The sequence below is a fragment of the Mobula hypostoma genome, chromosome 6 (assembly GCF_963921235.1).
Source record: "Mobula hypostoma chromosome 6, sMobHyp1.1, whole genome shotgun sequence".
Classification (NCBI taxonomy): Eukaryota; Metazoa; Chordata; class Chondrichthyes; order Myliobatiformes; family Myliobatidae; genus Mobula; species Mobula hypostoma.
Window position 1 is genome coordinate 10,024,626 of NC_086102.1, and position 16,061 is coordinate 10,040,686.

At 42.9% G+C, this 16,061-nt stretch overlaps 1 protein-coding gene across 2 annotated transcripts in view; it reads right to left on the reverse strand.

Annotated features, from left to right (window-relative positions):
• Window positions 1-16,061, reverse strand: part of tmprss15 (transmembrane serine protease 15) — a 101,822-nt gene that overhangs the window by 73,590 nt on the left and 12,171 nt on the right. For both annotated transcript variants that reach the window (XM_063050272.1, XM_063050273.1), the window contains exons 2-6: window positions 15,518-15,657; window positions 13,506-13,567; window positions 10,692-10,843; window positions 6,173-6,292; window positions 4,059-4,167 (exon numbers count right to left, since the gene is read on the reverse strand). In XM_063050272.1, coding sequence (XP_062906342.1) covers window positions 4,059-4,167; window positions 6,173-6,292; window positions 10,692-10,843; window positions 13,506-13,567; window positions 15,518-15,657 — 583 coding nt within the window. The remainder of the gene's footprint in view (window positions 1-4,058; window positions 4,168-6,172; window positions 6,293-10,691; window positions 10,844-13,505; window positions 13,568-15,517; window positions 15,658-16,061) is intronic.

Sequence of the window (16,061 nt, forward strand, 5' to 3'; positions counted from 1 at the left end):
CTCACCTTATTAAGCAGCCTCTTATGCGGCACCTTATCGAAGGCCTTTTGAAAATCCAAATATACAACATCCACAGCCTCTCCCTTGTCAATCTTATTTGAGATTACCTCAAAAAATTCCAATAGGTTGGTGAGGCAAGATCTTCCCTTCATGAAACCATGCTGACTTAGGCCTATCTTGTCATGCATCTTGAGGTATTTCATAACCTCGTCCTTGAGGATCAACTCCAATAACTTTCCAACTACAGATGTCAGACTAATAGGTCTGTAATTTTCTTTTTGCTGCCTCCCTCCTTTCTTAAACAGCAGAACTACATCTGCGACCTTCCAGTCCTCCGGAACCATGCCAGGGCCTATTGATTCCTGGAAGGTCATTTCCAATGCCTCCACCATCTCCAAAGTCACCTCCTTCAGAACCCGTGGGTGCACCTCATCCGGTCTGGGAGACTTATCTATTCTTAGTCCATTTAGCTTCCCCCGGTCTGGGAGACTTATCTATTCTTAGTCCATTTAGCTTCCCAAGCACTTTCTCTCTAGTAATCTTGACTGTACCTAATTCTATTCCTTGAGACCTCTGGCTATCAAGTATGTTGCTAATGTCTTCCACTGTGAAGACTGATGCAAAATAATGATTTAGTTCCTCTGCCATCTCTTTGTTACCCATTATAATTTCTCCAGCATCATTTACAATCGGTCCTATATCTACCTGTGTCACTCTTTTACTCTTCATACATTTAAAAAAACTCTTAGTATCCTTTTTTATGTTAATTGCCAACTTGCTTTCATAATTCATCTTTTCTTTCCTAATGACTTTCTTAGTTTCCTTCTGTAAGTTTTTAAAAGTCGTCCAGTCCTCAGTTTTCCCATTAATTTTTGCTTCCTTGTATGCCGTCTCTTTTGTTTTAATTTTAGCCTTAACATCTCTCATTAGCCCACATTTGTGCCATTTTTCCATTCATGATTTTCTTTTTTCTTGGAATATATTTTTCCTGCACTTTCCTTATTTCTTGTAGGAATTTCATCCAATTCTTCTCTACCATCCCTCCATCTAGCTTACTTTTCCAATCGACTTGGGCCAGTTCCTCTCTCATACCACTGTAATTTTCTTTGTTCCACTGAAATATCAATACACCTGATACCAGCTTCTCTTTTTCAAATTTGAAACTGAACTCAGTTATATTATGATCACTACTTCCAAGGGGTTCCATTACCTCCAGCTCCCTAATCGCCTCAGGTTCATTACACAGCACCCGATCCAAAACATCCGATCCCCTGGTGGGCTTCTGGACAAGCTGCTCCAAATAGCCATCCCATAGGCATTCTACAAACGCCCTCTCCTGAGATTCAGTACCTTCCTGACTTTCCCAATCCACTTTCATATTAAAATCCCCCATAATTATCTTGCTTTATCCATGCTAGTATCTTTCCTGTAATACCATGGGCTCTTATCTTGCTAGGCAGCCTCATACGTATCACCTTGTCAAAGGCCTCTGAAAATCCAAGTACACAACATCCCATCTCCTGTACTCAATACTTTGATTAATAAAGGCCAATGTGTCAAATGCCTCTGTTACGACCTTGCTACCTGAGATGACACTTTCAATGAACTATGGACCTTTATTCCCAGATGCCTTTGTTTTACCACACACCTCAGTGCCCTACTGTTCACTGTGTGATATTGGCCATGTTTGGATGTATGGAAACGCAACACCTACATTTGTTTGCATTAAGTTCCATCTGCTAATTTTCAGTCTGAATTTCCAGCTGTTCCATATCCCACTGCAAGTCATTCTTCACTGTCCACTACACCCCCAATCTTTGTGTCATCCACAGATCTACTGATCAAGTTAACTGCATTATCATCCAGATCACTGAAAACAATAGACCCAGCACTGATCCCTGCAGCACTGCGCTAGTCACAGTCCTCCAGTCGGAGAGGCAACCATATACCACCATTTTCTGTCTTCTCCCACCAAGCCAATGTCTAATCCAATTTACTACTTCATCCTGAATGCTGAACAACTGAACCTCTTGTATGACTTTGTCTAATACCTTGTTAAAGTCCATATGAACACCATCCACTGCCTTGTCTTCCTCAACTTTCCTGGTAACTTGCTTGAAAAACTTTATAAGATTGGTTATATATGACCTATCATTCACAAAACCATGTTGACTATTCTAAATTATTTCATATCTATACAAATACTCATATATCCGGCCTCTTAGAATACCTTCCAATAGATTACCACAACTAATGTCAGGCTCACTGGCCTATAATTTTCTAGATTATTTTTAGAGCCTTTTTTAAACAGCAGAACAACATTGGCTATCCTCCAGTCCTCTAGTACCTCACCTGCACTAACAATGATTTAAATATCTCTGCTGGGACATTTCTGCACTTGCCTCTTGCAGAGTCCAAAGGAACACCTTGTCAGGCCCTGATCCACTCTAATTTGGCTCAAGACAGCAAAAACCTCCTCCTCTGTAATCTTTTATGTTCTGGCACTCCGGTATGTACATGAGGTTGAAACAGCTCACAGAAAATTTACAAGGATGTTGCCGAGTCTGGAGGACCTGAGTTATAAGGAATATTTGGATTGGTTAGGACTTTATTCCTTGGTAAAAGATTGAGGGAAGATTTAATAGAGATATATGAAATTATGAGGGATATCAGTAGTAGGGTTGCCAACTGTCCCGTATTTGCTGGGACATCCCTTATATTGGACTAAATTGGTTTGTCTCATACGGGACCACCTTTGTCCCGTATTTCCCCCGCGTTCCTATGAAACCGCTCGTAAGCCGAAATGGCATAAAGCACAGAAGCAATTACCATTAATTTATATGGGAAAATTTTTTGAGTGTTCCCAGACCCAAAAAATAACCTACCAAATCATACCAATAACACTAATATATAGTAAAAGCAGGAATGATATGATAAATACACAGCCTATATAAAGTAGAAATAATGTATGTACAGTGTATCAGAATCGGGAAGATTAAGCCAAAACCGACTTGTAGAAAAAAATCGGTGCGTACACGTATGCGCACGTCACGCGTGCACACATCACGCGTGCACACACAGGTGCCCGCGCAAGGCTTCATGGTTATGGTAGTCTTTCACACAAGTGTCCCGTATTTGACTGCTACTTTTGTCCCTCATTTGGGAGTGAGAATGTTAGCAACCCTAATCAGTAGGGTAAATGCAAGCAGGCTTTTTTCCATGGAGGTTGTGTGGGACTACAACTAGAGATCATGGGTTAAAGGTGAAAGGTGAAATACTTCAGGGGAACCTAAGGAGGAGGCTTCTTCACTCAGAGAGCGGTGAGAGTGTGAAACAAGCTACCACACAAATGGCGCATGCAACTTCAATTTCAAACTTTAAAAGAAGTTTGGAGAGGTACATAGATGGTAGAGGTATGGAGGGCTATGGTCCCAATGCAGATCAATGACAGTAGGCAGTTTAAATAGATTAGCATGCACTGGATGGGCTGAAGGGCCTGTTTCTGTGATGTACCTTTCTGTGACCCTATGACTCGATGGACATTGTGTAGGCAGAAAGGATTAGTTTAGTTATGTTTTGTATTACTGATTTAACTGATTCAGCAAAACATTGTGGGCCAGAGAACCTATTACTATGCTGTTCTATATACTGCACTTACGTTGAAAGTTCAAAGTAAATTTATTATCAGAGTACATATATGTCACCATATACAACCCTGAGATTCATTCACAGTAGAACAGAGAAATACAATAGAATTAATGAGAAAATACACAGAAAGACTGACAACCAACCAGCATTTAAAACAGGACAAACTGAGCTAATGCAAAATAAGTAATTAAATACCGAGAACATAAGTTGTAGAGTCCTTGAAAATGTGTCGATGGGTTGTCGAATCTGTTCAGCATTAATGTGAGTGAAGTTGTGGGCAGTCATTTGGCTGGATGGCTTGTGAACAAAAGCTTATCATTGTATTTTGGTGCATTTGACAATAATAAACCTATTAGCAATCTAATTAACAATTAGCAATTGCTAATTTATGAAAAAGTAGAATCACTCACCTGATGCCCCAGCTGCAGGAAATTTTCTGACCTTGGGGCTGAGGGTTGTAAGGAGAATGGAATGAGCCAGAGTGGCCAGTCAGCAGAAACTTCCCATCACAGAGTGTAGCTATGGAGGCAAGAGAGCAACGATCAGTAACTTCCAGCTCCGTAGAGTGCGTGCAGCAACTCATAGTTGCATTTGCATTAGGAGCACAATGCAAATCACCAATGTAACCAGCCTACCAATTCTTCTGCCATAATTAGAAAGGCCAGAAGGAGGAAAGGCAGCATCAAAGACTTAATCAACACTGCCCGGGCAGATGAGGAGGCCAGGACATTGAGTATATTTAAAACAGCGGTTGGTAGGTTCTTGATTAAACCAGGGCGACAGAGGTTACAGAGCGAAGGCAGGAGAATAGGGCTGAGAGGGATAATAAATCACCCATTATCAAATGGTGGAGCTGATTGTAATTTTGCTCCTGTGTCTTATGGTCCTCTGTCAGAGATCACATCAACTGGCTAGAATTATTTTCTATCGACATATGGGCATCGAGGGAGAGAGGAAGAGGAGAGCCATCCGCAGTACCACCGATGCGGCAGAGAGGGCCTCAAGATGGCTGTGGCTCAAAAGAGGGGAGCCATGGAGTCATAAGTAGCTAGCCATCTGGACACAAGCTGGGGTCTGATCAGCCCCGGCTGGGTCACCTGGAGGAGGTTGTATGATGTTGAAAGACCCGAAACACCCGATGATTCCAGGAACATCACTGAAGATGTGTCCAGAAGCATCAGTAGATGTATGTACACAGTCTAAACTGAATTCTGAATCAATGAATTCAAAGCCATCTGCTCTTTCTCATTGGTAGTCTGGATCAAGAATAACCCTGATGCCAGATCAAGTTCCCCTCGTTCCACAGACTATAGATTTATTGTCTAAAAGTTAACGTGGCCCCATTTTAGAGAGAGTTGCTTCAGAGTCAGGCCACATTATGCAAAGGTTATTCATAAGTGGCATAGTAGAGAGGGTACACAGAAGATTACTGCGGGAAAATTGCAAATCACACTTCAGCCCTTAGAGTCATTGAAGCATACCGCATGGAAACAGGCTTTTCAGCCTAACTCGTCCATGCCAACCAAAATACCCATCTAAGTGCTACAGGATGACATGATAACATAACGGTTAGTGTGAGTTTGTACATCCTCCCCAAGAACATGTGGGTTTCCTTTGGGTGCTGCAGTTTCCCCCCACAGTCCAAAGACATACCAGATAGTAGATTAATTGGTCATTGTAAATTGCCTTGTGACTATTCCAGGGTTAAATAGGGGGGCTGCTGGGCTGTGCAGCTTGTTGGGGCAGAAGAGCCTGTTTCATGCTGTATCTTTAAATGAATAAAGTCACTAAAATAAAATAAGTCATTCCTGTTGCTTAAATTTGTTCCATATCCCTCTGAACCTTTCCTATCTGTGTGCCTATGGTGATGGCCAAGATGAGGGGCAGAATTATGTCCAATTGAAGCCCTGGTACAGAGGGGCTGAATGGCCTGATGTGAAATTCTACAACACCCATATTATCTATAAAAGTTTGGATGTCATGTTGCCGCTGTACAGGATGTGAGTGAGAATGCGCTTGGAATCATTGTGTGTAGTCGGGAGGCTGAAACGAACTTGCTACTTAAGCCCTTCGTGACCGCTTGACAACCCTTAATCGTTTACAGCTGATGACAAGTGTAACCAGTACCTGGGGGTGGTGGGGGGGAAGAGAGGCACAATCGCATATCAATTAGCATAAAGCTTTACAGTGACAACTGCATTCAATTTCTACCACTCTCTGTAAGGAGTTTGTACGTTCTCCCCTTGACTATGTGTGCTCCAATTTCCTCCCACATACAGGGTTAGTAAGTTGTGGGCATGCTATATTGGTACTTAATGCATGACAAGCTGGGCTGATCACAGCATATCCTTGGACAGTGCTGGTTGCTAGCGCAAAATGACACATTTTACTCCACGTTGATGTTTTGATGTGCATTTGGCAAATAAAGTGAATCTTTATCTACCTCTGTTGTAGTGAAGGAACCAAAAAACAAAGTACAAATAGGCAAAAGGAGATCACAAACCCACAGAACTGGCAAGCATACCACAATGTTCTTCGGTTTCATCCAGGGCATCCGGACAATCAGCCTCTCCATTGCACAACAAAGTTTGATTTATGCAAGTCTTCCCATCGCCACACATCCAGCTTCCTGGAAAACACTGGTCTTTGGCACAACAGAAGTAAATCAGAAAGAGAAGATCAGTTGGTGTTGAAGTCAAATCACAATCAGAATCAGGTTTACTATCACTGGCGAATGTCAGGAAATTCATTAACACTGACTTATGTTGTTATATTTGTTGTTTTGTGGCAGTAGACAGTGCAATACATCAAAATTTACTATAAGTTAAAATAAGAAACCTCTTATGCAGCACGTTGTCGAAGGCCTTCTGAAAATCCAAGTACACCGCATCCACTGCATCTCCTTTGTCTACCCTGCTTGTAATTTCCTCAAAAAATTGCAGTAGGTTTGTCAGGCAGGATTTTCCATTCAGGAAACCATGCTGACTTTGGCCACCCTGAGGCAGCCACCATCATGCTTCACAGTAGGGATGGTATGTTTTTGATGATGTGTGGTGTTTGGCTTATGCCAAACCTAGCATTTAGTCTGATGGCCAACAAGTTCAATTTTGGTTTCATCAGACCATAGACCCTTCTTCCAGATGACTTCAGAGTCTCCCACAAGCCTTCTGGCAAACACTAGCTGAGATTTCTTGTGGGTTTTTTTTTCAACAGTGGCTTTCTCTTTGTGATTCTCCCATTGAGCTGCGACTGGTGAAGCACTGGGGCAACAGTTGTATCAGCAGTCTCTCCCACCTCAGCCACTGAAGCTTGTAACTCCTCCAGAGTTGTCATAGTTCTCTTGGTGGCCTCCCTCACTAGTCCCCTTCTTGCACGGTCACTCAGTTTTTGAGGAAGGCCTGCTCTAAGCAGATTTACAGCTGTGCCATATTCCTTCCATTTCTTGATGATTGACTTAACTGTATTCTAAGGGATATTCAATGACAGAAATTTTCTTGTATCCATGGAGTTACTTGGACTGTTCTTTTGTCTTCATGGTGTAGTGTTTGCCAGGATACTGACTCACCATAGTTGGACCTTCCAGATACAGATGTATTTTTTTCTACAATCAGTTGAAACACCTTGACTGCACACAGACGTCCAAAAGCAGATCTCCTTTTAATTAATTATGTGACCTCTAAAACCAATTGCCTGCATAGTGATGATTTGGCATGTCATATCAAAGGGGGTGAACAATCAATGATTCTATGTTTTATATACTTGTAATTAATTTAGATCACTTTGTAGAGATCTGTTTTCAGTTTGACACGAAAGAGTCTTTTTCTGTTGATTGGTGTCAAAAAAGCCAAATTAAATCTATTGTGATTCAATGTTGTAAAACAATAAAATTTGTAAACTTCCAAGGGGGGTTGAATACTTTTTATAGACACTGTCTATAGCTAGGATGCCTAAGACTTTTGCACAGTACTGTAGTGATCTTATGTATTGCACTGTACTGCTGCCGCAAAAAAAAACAAATTTCATGATATATACGAGTGATGATAAACCTGATTCTGATACAGGTCTCTATTGTGGATTGAGAGTGGGAAAGGGGCAGAGATAGGGGGAATCATGGTTGGGAAAAGGAGAAGGGCGAGGGGAGGGAGTGGGAAGCACCAGAGAGACATTCTGTAATGATCAATAAAGTCTGGAATCAAATGACCCTGCCTGGTGTCTCAGGGCTAGGTATGTCTGCACCCACACCACCACCTGCCTGGGCAATCTTTCTCCACCACCTGTCCCACACCCATCCCACTGTGCTCCACCATTGCCATTCCCAACATGTTTAGCTCCCTCCCACCAGATTTACAAACTTGCTCGCCACTCAGTGTTGACAAATACAGTACTGTGATTGTTGGTTGCTGTTGTGTTGTCTGTTATGGTGTTGTCCTGTGTTTTGTGCTTTGCGCCAAACTGTAATCAATTCTGGGTACGTTTCACATACTGGCAATAAAGTGATGCTGGTTCTGATGCTGAAAATCAAAACAAAATAGTAAGGTGGTGTTCATGGGTTCATGGACCGTCCAGAAATCTGATGACAGAGGGGAAAAAGCTGTTCCTCAAACACTGAGTGTCTTCAGGCTCCTCTCTGATATTAGTGAAGAGAAAGAGGCATGTCCTGGATGATCAGGGTCCTTACTGATGGATATCACCTTCCTGAGGCATCTCCCTTTGAAGATGTCATGTTGGTGGGGAGGCTCGTGCCAGTGATGGAGGTCACTGGGTTTGCAACCCTCTGCAGCTTTTTCTGACCCTGCATATTGGCTCTTGCTTACCCAGAAAGGTGACGCAACCCACCAGAAAGCTCTCCGCACTGCAAACCTTTCCTGGACACACCCAACTCTTTGGATTTCATCCCTGCTGCTCCCGGTCACTGACAGGTGTTCAATGTAGTCATATGGACACGGTTCTCCCCCATGGTCATTGCTTGAGTTTCAGTTGCAGATTGCATCAGCCAAACTTACTCCTGCGGTCCTGAAACAGCATCCCAAGCAGCTAATGAGGTAGGTCTATCTAATATAGTGTATGGTCCGGACCTGAAACCGGTGAGAAGCTATGTACATACGGTATAAGTCGATGGGTAAACATTTTGAGGGCTTTGTGGTGCAGCCAATGCAAAGGCTCTGTGGAGAAGGACAACAATTTCGGGACCTTCCACTAACTCACATGGAGGGACAAAGTCCACTGGGGAAGCCCCTTAAACAGTGAAAGGGTGTATCACCCCTGGGAGTCACATTGAGGCAAAGAGGGAAACTGGATTAGCCATGATGAAATGACGAAGCAGACTCCATGGATCAAATGGCCTTACTCTGCTCCTATATTTTAGGATCTTATAGTCATAGAGTTCTCCCGAGCATTGTGGGCACTGGAATGTGTTGCTGCCCCCAGCGTATCCTTAGGTTGTGTTGGTTGTTAATGTAAATGACATATTTCAATGTATGTTTCAGTGTAAGTGTGATAAATAAATTAATCTGAATCTGAATAGACATATACAGTATGAAAACAGGCCATTCTGCCCAACTGGTTCATGCTGACCAAGATCTCCTCAACAAATTTGTCCCATTTGCCTGCATTATCCACGTTCCTGTCCAACTGTCTTTTAAGTTGTTATCATGTATGCCTCTGGCATCTCATTCTTTGTACACACTCTCTGCAATGAAGTTGCTCCTCAAGTTCCTGCTTAATCTTTCCCTCATCTGTTATGTATTTAATATTTCAGTTATAATTTCAGATAACCATAGAAACCATAGAAACTACAGCACAGAAACAAGCCCTTTGGCCCTTCTTGGCTGTGCCGAACCATTTTCTGCCTAGTCCCACTGACCTGCACACGGACCATATCCCTCCATACACCTCCCATCCATGTATCTGTCCAATTTATTCTTAAATGTTACAAAAGAACCCGCATTTACCACCTCGTCTGGCAGCTCATTCCATACTCCCACCACTCTCTGTGTGAAGAAGCCCCCCCTAATGTTCCCCTTAAACTTTTCCCCCCTCACCCTTAACCCATGTCCTCTGGTTTTTTTCTCCCCTTGCCTCAGTGGAAAAATGTGGGGGCACGTGGCCAATTGGTTAAGGCGTTCGACTAGCGATCTGAAGGTCGTGAGTTCGAGCCCCAGCCAAGGCGGCGTGTTGTGTCCTTGAGCAAGGCACTTAACCACACATTGCTCTGCGACGACACTGGTGCCAAGCTGTATGGGTCCTAATGCCCTTCCCTTGGACAACACTGGTGGCATAGAGAGGGGAGACTTGCAGCATGGGCAACTGCCAGTCTTCCATACAACCTTGCCCAGGCCTGCGCCCTGGAGAGTGAAGACTTTCCAGGCGCAGATCCATGGTCTCGCAAGACTAACGGTTGCCTTTACTATATTTTCAGAATAGGATTTATCAGGGTTGTCGGGGGTTGATGGGGCAGCATCGCTCAAAGGACTGGAAGGGCCTTCTCAGTGTAGTATTGCTAAGATTAAAAAAAACTCCCCCATCCATATGTTTGACCAAATTACTTACAAATGTTGAAATCAAACAGTTCTGCTGGCAGTTTGTTCCTCAGTTTCACCACATTGTGAGTGAAGTCGTTCTCCCTTTAAATATTTCACCATTCACCCTAAACCTCTAACCTCTTTCTATAGTGCTGTGTTCTCTGATTCCTCTAGGTCTAAGCACTTCCTGATTTTAGACAATAGAGCTGTGTTCTCCAAGTCCTCTAGGTCTAAGCACTTCCTGATTTTAGACAATAGAGCTGTGTTCTCCAAGTCCTCTAGGTCTAAGCACTTCCTGATTTTAGACAACTTCTCTGTGTAAGGTTACCCTTCGGTTTCTTACACTTAAAAGTAAAAGAATAATCTGTTCATCCCTGTAATTGAGCTCCTTGAGCCCTGACAACATCCTCGTAAATCTTTTGTGCACTTGTTCCAGTTTAGTAACATAGTTCCCACAGCAAAGTGAACACAACACCAGAACTGTACACTCACCATTCACCTAACTTTAAGCCTCAACCTTACCTGTGATCTGAATACTGTCCAGGTCTACTCGAAAGTTTCCCAGAAATGACCCCTCATTTGCTTTGATGGCTGCCACCATCTCGTTCCTTACAGTGGTGTTTGACACAGCCGTGGTGAAGTAGAGCTGGAAAAATGCAACTACACTGCCTTTCCTGGGGAAAAAGCACAACCAAGGCTTCCTACCTTTAGAGAGTGTTCACTGGAAAATTATTGGGCAAAATTAATATTTCTGCATGCAAATTGCCAATGTATTTCCTAAATAAAGGCAATGAATTCATTTCTAAATTACGACAGGGACCATGAAGGGCTGAATTTGAGTGATGTCCTCGGAATATGATTTTCTTTGTGTTATACTTAATAATATTTAGGGAGTGCCATAATTTAAAACTGAGGCATGCAGGAACTTCTCAAAGTGGGTGATGAAAATCCAGTTCTGATTTATGGTCTTGGCCTGAAATGTTGACTGTTCGTTCATTCCTCTCCAGGGATGCTTCCTGACCTGATTGAACACAAAAGCTGGAGGAACTCAATAACTCAGGCATTTCCTGTGGCAGAACATGGACAGTTGGCATTTCGGTTTCAACTGGATTGAAAGATAAAGATAAAGATGGACGTTGTGTTCACTGGTCTGTAACATTTAGTGTGAGCCTGAGCCTGGAGATAGAACAAAGATGCAGCACAAAATAAACCTTTATTCAGTAAACTACACAGCCAAAAAACTCAACATGTGGTAATGCTCTTGCGTTCAATGTCCATTTAGGAATCGGATGGCAGAGGGGAAGAAGCTGCTCTTGAATCGCTGAGTGTGTGCCTTCAGGCTTCTGTATCTCCTACCCTGATGGTAACAGTGAGAAAAGGGCATGTCCTGAGTGATGTGGGTCTTTAATGATGGATGTCACCTTTCTGAGGCACCATTCCTAGAAGATGTCTGGGATACTCCAGTGGCTAGTACCCAAGATGGAGCTGACTATTTTACGATTTTCTTTAGCTTCTTTCGATCCTGTGCGGTAGCCCTCCACTGTCTGTGCAGAAAGTGAAGCAGCTTGCAAAATGCTCTCCACAGTACATCTACAGAAGTTTTTGCGTGTTTTAGCTGACAAACCAAATCTCTTCAGACTAATGAAATACAGCTGCTGTCTTGCCTTCTTTATAGCTGCATCAATATGATGGGACCAGGTTATACCCTGAGGGATCTTGACACCCAAGAACTTGGAATTGCTCACTGTCTCCACTTCTATGAGGATTGGAATGTGTTTGCTTATCTTACCCTTCCTGAAGTCCATAATAATCTCTTTGGTCTTACTGACATTGAGTGCGAAATTATTGCTGCAGCACCACTCCACTAGCTGGTATATCTACTCCTGTACGCACTCTCAACTCCACCTGAGATTCGACCAACAATGGTTGTATCATCAGCAAATTTATAGATGGTATTTGAGCTATGCCTAGCCACACAGTCATGGGTATGGAGAGAGTAGAGCAGTGGGCTAAACACTCACACCTGAGGTACATCAGTGTTGACCATCAATGAGGAGGAGATGTTATCACCAATTTGCACAGATTGTGGTCTTCCAGATAGGAAGGTGAGGATCCAAATGCAGAGGGTGGTACAGAAGCCCAGGTTCTGTAGCTTATTGATCTGGACTGTGGGAGTGATAGTGTTAGCTGAGCTATAGTTAAAGAACCACATCCTGACATAGGTGTTTGTATTGTCCAGGTGATCTAAGGCTGTGTGAAGAGCCATTGAGATTGTGTCTGCCGTTGATCTACTGTGGTGATAGGCAAATTGCAGTGGCTCCAGGTCCTTCCTGAGGCAGAAGTTCATTTTAGCTATGACCAACCTCTCAAAGCATTTCGTCACCGTAGGTGTGAGCATGTCATCATATACCACCCTGACATTCATTTTCTTGCAGGCATTCACAGTAGAAAAATGGAAACAATAGAATCAATGAAAAACTTCACACTAACAGAGACTGTCAATCAATGTGCAAAAGAAGACAAACTGTGTAAATAATAATTATAAAAAAAACAAACAAATAAATAATACTGAGAACATGAGTTGTAGAGTCCTTGAAAGTGAGTCCATAGGTTGTGGAATCAATTCAGTGTTGAAGGGAGTGAAGTTATCTTCTCTGATTCAGGAGCCTGACAGTTGAGGAGTAATGACTGTTCCTGAAACTAGTGGGGTGGAATCTAAGGCTCCTGTACCTCCTGCCCAATGGCAACAGTAAGACGAGAGTATAGCCTGGATGGTGGTGGTCCTTAATGATGGATACTGCCCCCTTGTGGCAAGGCTCCTTGTTGGTGTGCTCTTTGATAGGGAGGACATAGCAAGCAAACTCCATGGAGGGATAACAGACAATTCGCTAGAGGAACCCTATGGATTAACCAGCAATACTGAGACGAATGAATCATAGAATATTCAGGTCAAAACCCTGCATCTACTGGCAGATAAAAAGGATTAGCTTTTTAAGCAAATGAGCTTTGCCCAAAACTGGAAAATTTTTGATTACAATCCATTTCAAACAAATGAATATAAAAGAGAGTGGAGGTTAGAACAAAACTAAAGGTCAGGGGAGTGGTAGGAAGTTAAATTAAATGAGAGGAGGAGTGGTGATGGGAAGCAGAAGATAAAAATAGGATATTATGAACCGGTTCATTACAAGCAATGGCTGTCGCTAAATTATCACTAGCAATATGTCTATAAGCAGTGCTTTAGGTATTGCTCTTGAGCTTCACGTTGAGGCAGGAAGGCTGTGAGAGAGGTTAGAGGAAGGGTGTGGTGCTATTCCCCGAGTCCGCCCAAGAACTCACCGGAACTCCAGAATCTCACAGTTTTTGTACTGGTCTTGGAGTTGTCCCAGCATATACTTTCCCTGGAACAAGAGAAACAAACAATCACCTTGTCAGCTCATTTCTTTGGCATTCAGTTCCTACACAGAGTATGCTGGCAAATTGTGTATAAGCATTCTATATCTATATCTATTTAATCACCAGTGTGAACACAGCTTTGGGAAGGGGGAAGGGGCAGAATAAGGAGAAAATGAGCCGTTCTATCTGAATCACAAGGTGGGCATAATGGATTCAATAGGTGAAATATTTAAAAGGAACCTGAGGGGAAAACTATTTCCTTAGAGGGATAAGAGTGTGGAATGAGCTGCCAGCAGAAGTAGTGGATGTGGGTTTAAGTTCAACATTTAAGAGAAAATTGGATAGGTACATGGATGGGAGGGAAATGGATGGCTATGGACCCAGTAGAGGTCGATGGGAGTAGGTAGAATAATAGTTCAACATGGAGTAGATGGGCTGAAGGGCCCGTTCCTGTGCTACAGTACTCAATTACTCTATGGCTCTTCAGTTCTACCAATGTTTGACGAATAAAACCAAAAACACAAGAAATTCTGCAGATGCTGATAATCCAAAGCAACATACACAAAAGGCTGGAGGAACTCAGCAGGTTAGGCAGTATCTATGGAAATGAACAAAAAGTTGACATTTCAGGCCAAGACCTTTCTTCAGGACTGGAAAGGAAGGGGGGAGACAGCAGAATTTTAAAAAAACAATGGGGGAGGGGAAGGAGGATACAGTAGCTAGAAGGTGATAGGTGAAGCCAGGTAGGTGGGAAAGGTAAAGGGCTGGAGAAGTAGAGATTTGATAGGTGAGGAGAGTGGACCCTAGAAGAAAGAGGAGGCGGCCCAGGGGGAGGTGATACGCAGGTAAGAAGAGGTAAGAAGCCAAAGTGGGGAATAGAAGAAGAGGGAAGGGTGAGGGAAACATTTTTTTAACCAGAAGGAGAAAAAGATATTCATTCCCTCAGCTTGGAGGCTACCTAGACAGAATATAAGGTGTTACTCTTCAAACCTGAGGGTGGCCACATCGTGGCACAAGAGGAGGCCATGGACCGACATAAAACCAAAGTTTACCCAATCTATTTGTAACACCCCTGAGTCACGAAAGACAAGCACAATGGAATTGTTGACTAATTATGCCAAATTATCATTATTGATTATGTTCAGATGCCCCATTGGAACAGAATTTTGGGAACCACAAATCCAAAGGTTACTGTTCCTGCCAGAATGAGTCATTTCTCAGATACTTGTACTGATACTTGTCCTAATGTTCAAGCACAAGGTCGTTTCTCTCAGCAAAGCACTATCAAAGTCAATGTAACTTGGATTAACCATGTTTGAAATCACTTCCAGTTTAAATCACGCCAGTCATAGAACCTGACTGGACACTTGCTTATAGCAAGCATCCAATATGTATGAGTCCATGAGTCCACTGGAGGCTAACGGCCCGGAGGCGGCCTGTACTGGGGTTAGAGGACTACTTGTATGTCTGAGTGGGGAAGGAGGGAAGGGGCATGTTTTGCTGTTGTTGTGTCATTGTTGGTGCTTGTGTTCTGAACATTGTGGTCATGCTAAGTTGGCACCGGAATGTGTGGCGACACATGCAGGCTGGCCCCAGCACAACCTTAGATGTGTTGGCTATTAAAGCAAACAGCACTTTTCAATGTAAATGTAAATAATTTGATCAGAATCTGAATCTGCCAGCCCAAAACAATTCCCTTGTGTCAGCCTCCCAGGATGACATCATTCCCCTTTGCAACACTCCGTTGGGAATGCTGAATGGCAGTAAGCTAGGTCTCCCAACACAAATCAAATATTCTTAGTTGCAAATTCAGCCATTTGCATCCTCTAACGTTCCGTTCACTGTCAACACTAGGTTCCACATGATCAAAGGATGATTGAAGTCTGTCCTCTGCATCCCCACAAAACTTTACGATGAATACAACTAAGAGGCGTTGAAAGTGGAATCACACATACCAAATTTATGACATCAAATGCAAGAGCCTTGAATTGGAGTGATGATCTGTTTTGTAACTGAGCTGTGTACAAGGCTCCTTGAGTTATCTTGAAGGAGCCTCTTAGAATATGAGAAGTCTGGTTGGTTGTGTTGTGGTGGTCTGCAGAATAAAGGAAAATTACAGAATCAAGAACAAGTTTAATATCACGTGCATTTGTCGTGAAATTTGTTGGCATTTTTCATTCTTATTTAGAGACACAGCATGGAACAGGCTCTCCCTGGCACCTCGAATCCTGATGCCCAGCAACGCCCAATTTAACCATAGTTAATCACAGAGCAATTTACAATGACCAATTAACCTCCTAACCCGTATATCTTTGGACTGTGGGAGGAAATTGGGGCACGCAGAGGAAAGCCACATATTCCACATGGAGAACTTACAAACTTCCTATGGGATTGAGATCTGACTTCCAATGCCCAAGTTGTAATAGCAATGCGCTAACCGCTACACTACCGTGACTCCCTACTTGTAGCAGCAGTACATTGTAATATATACAGTGGCAT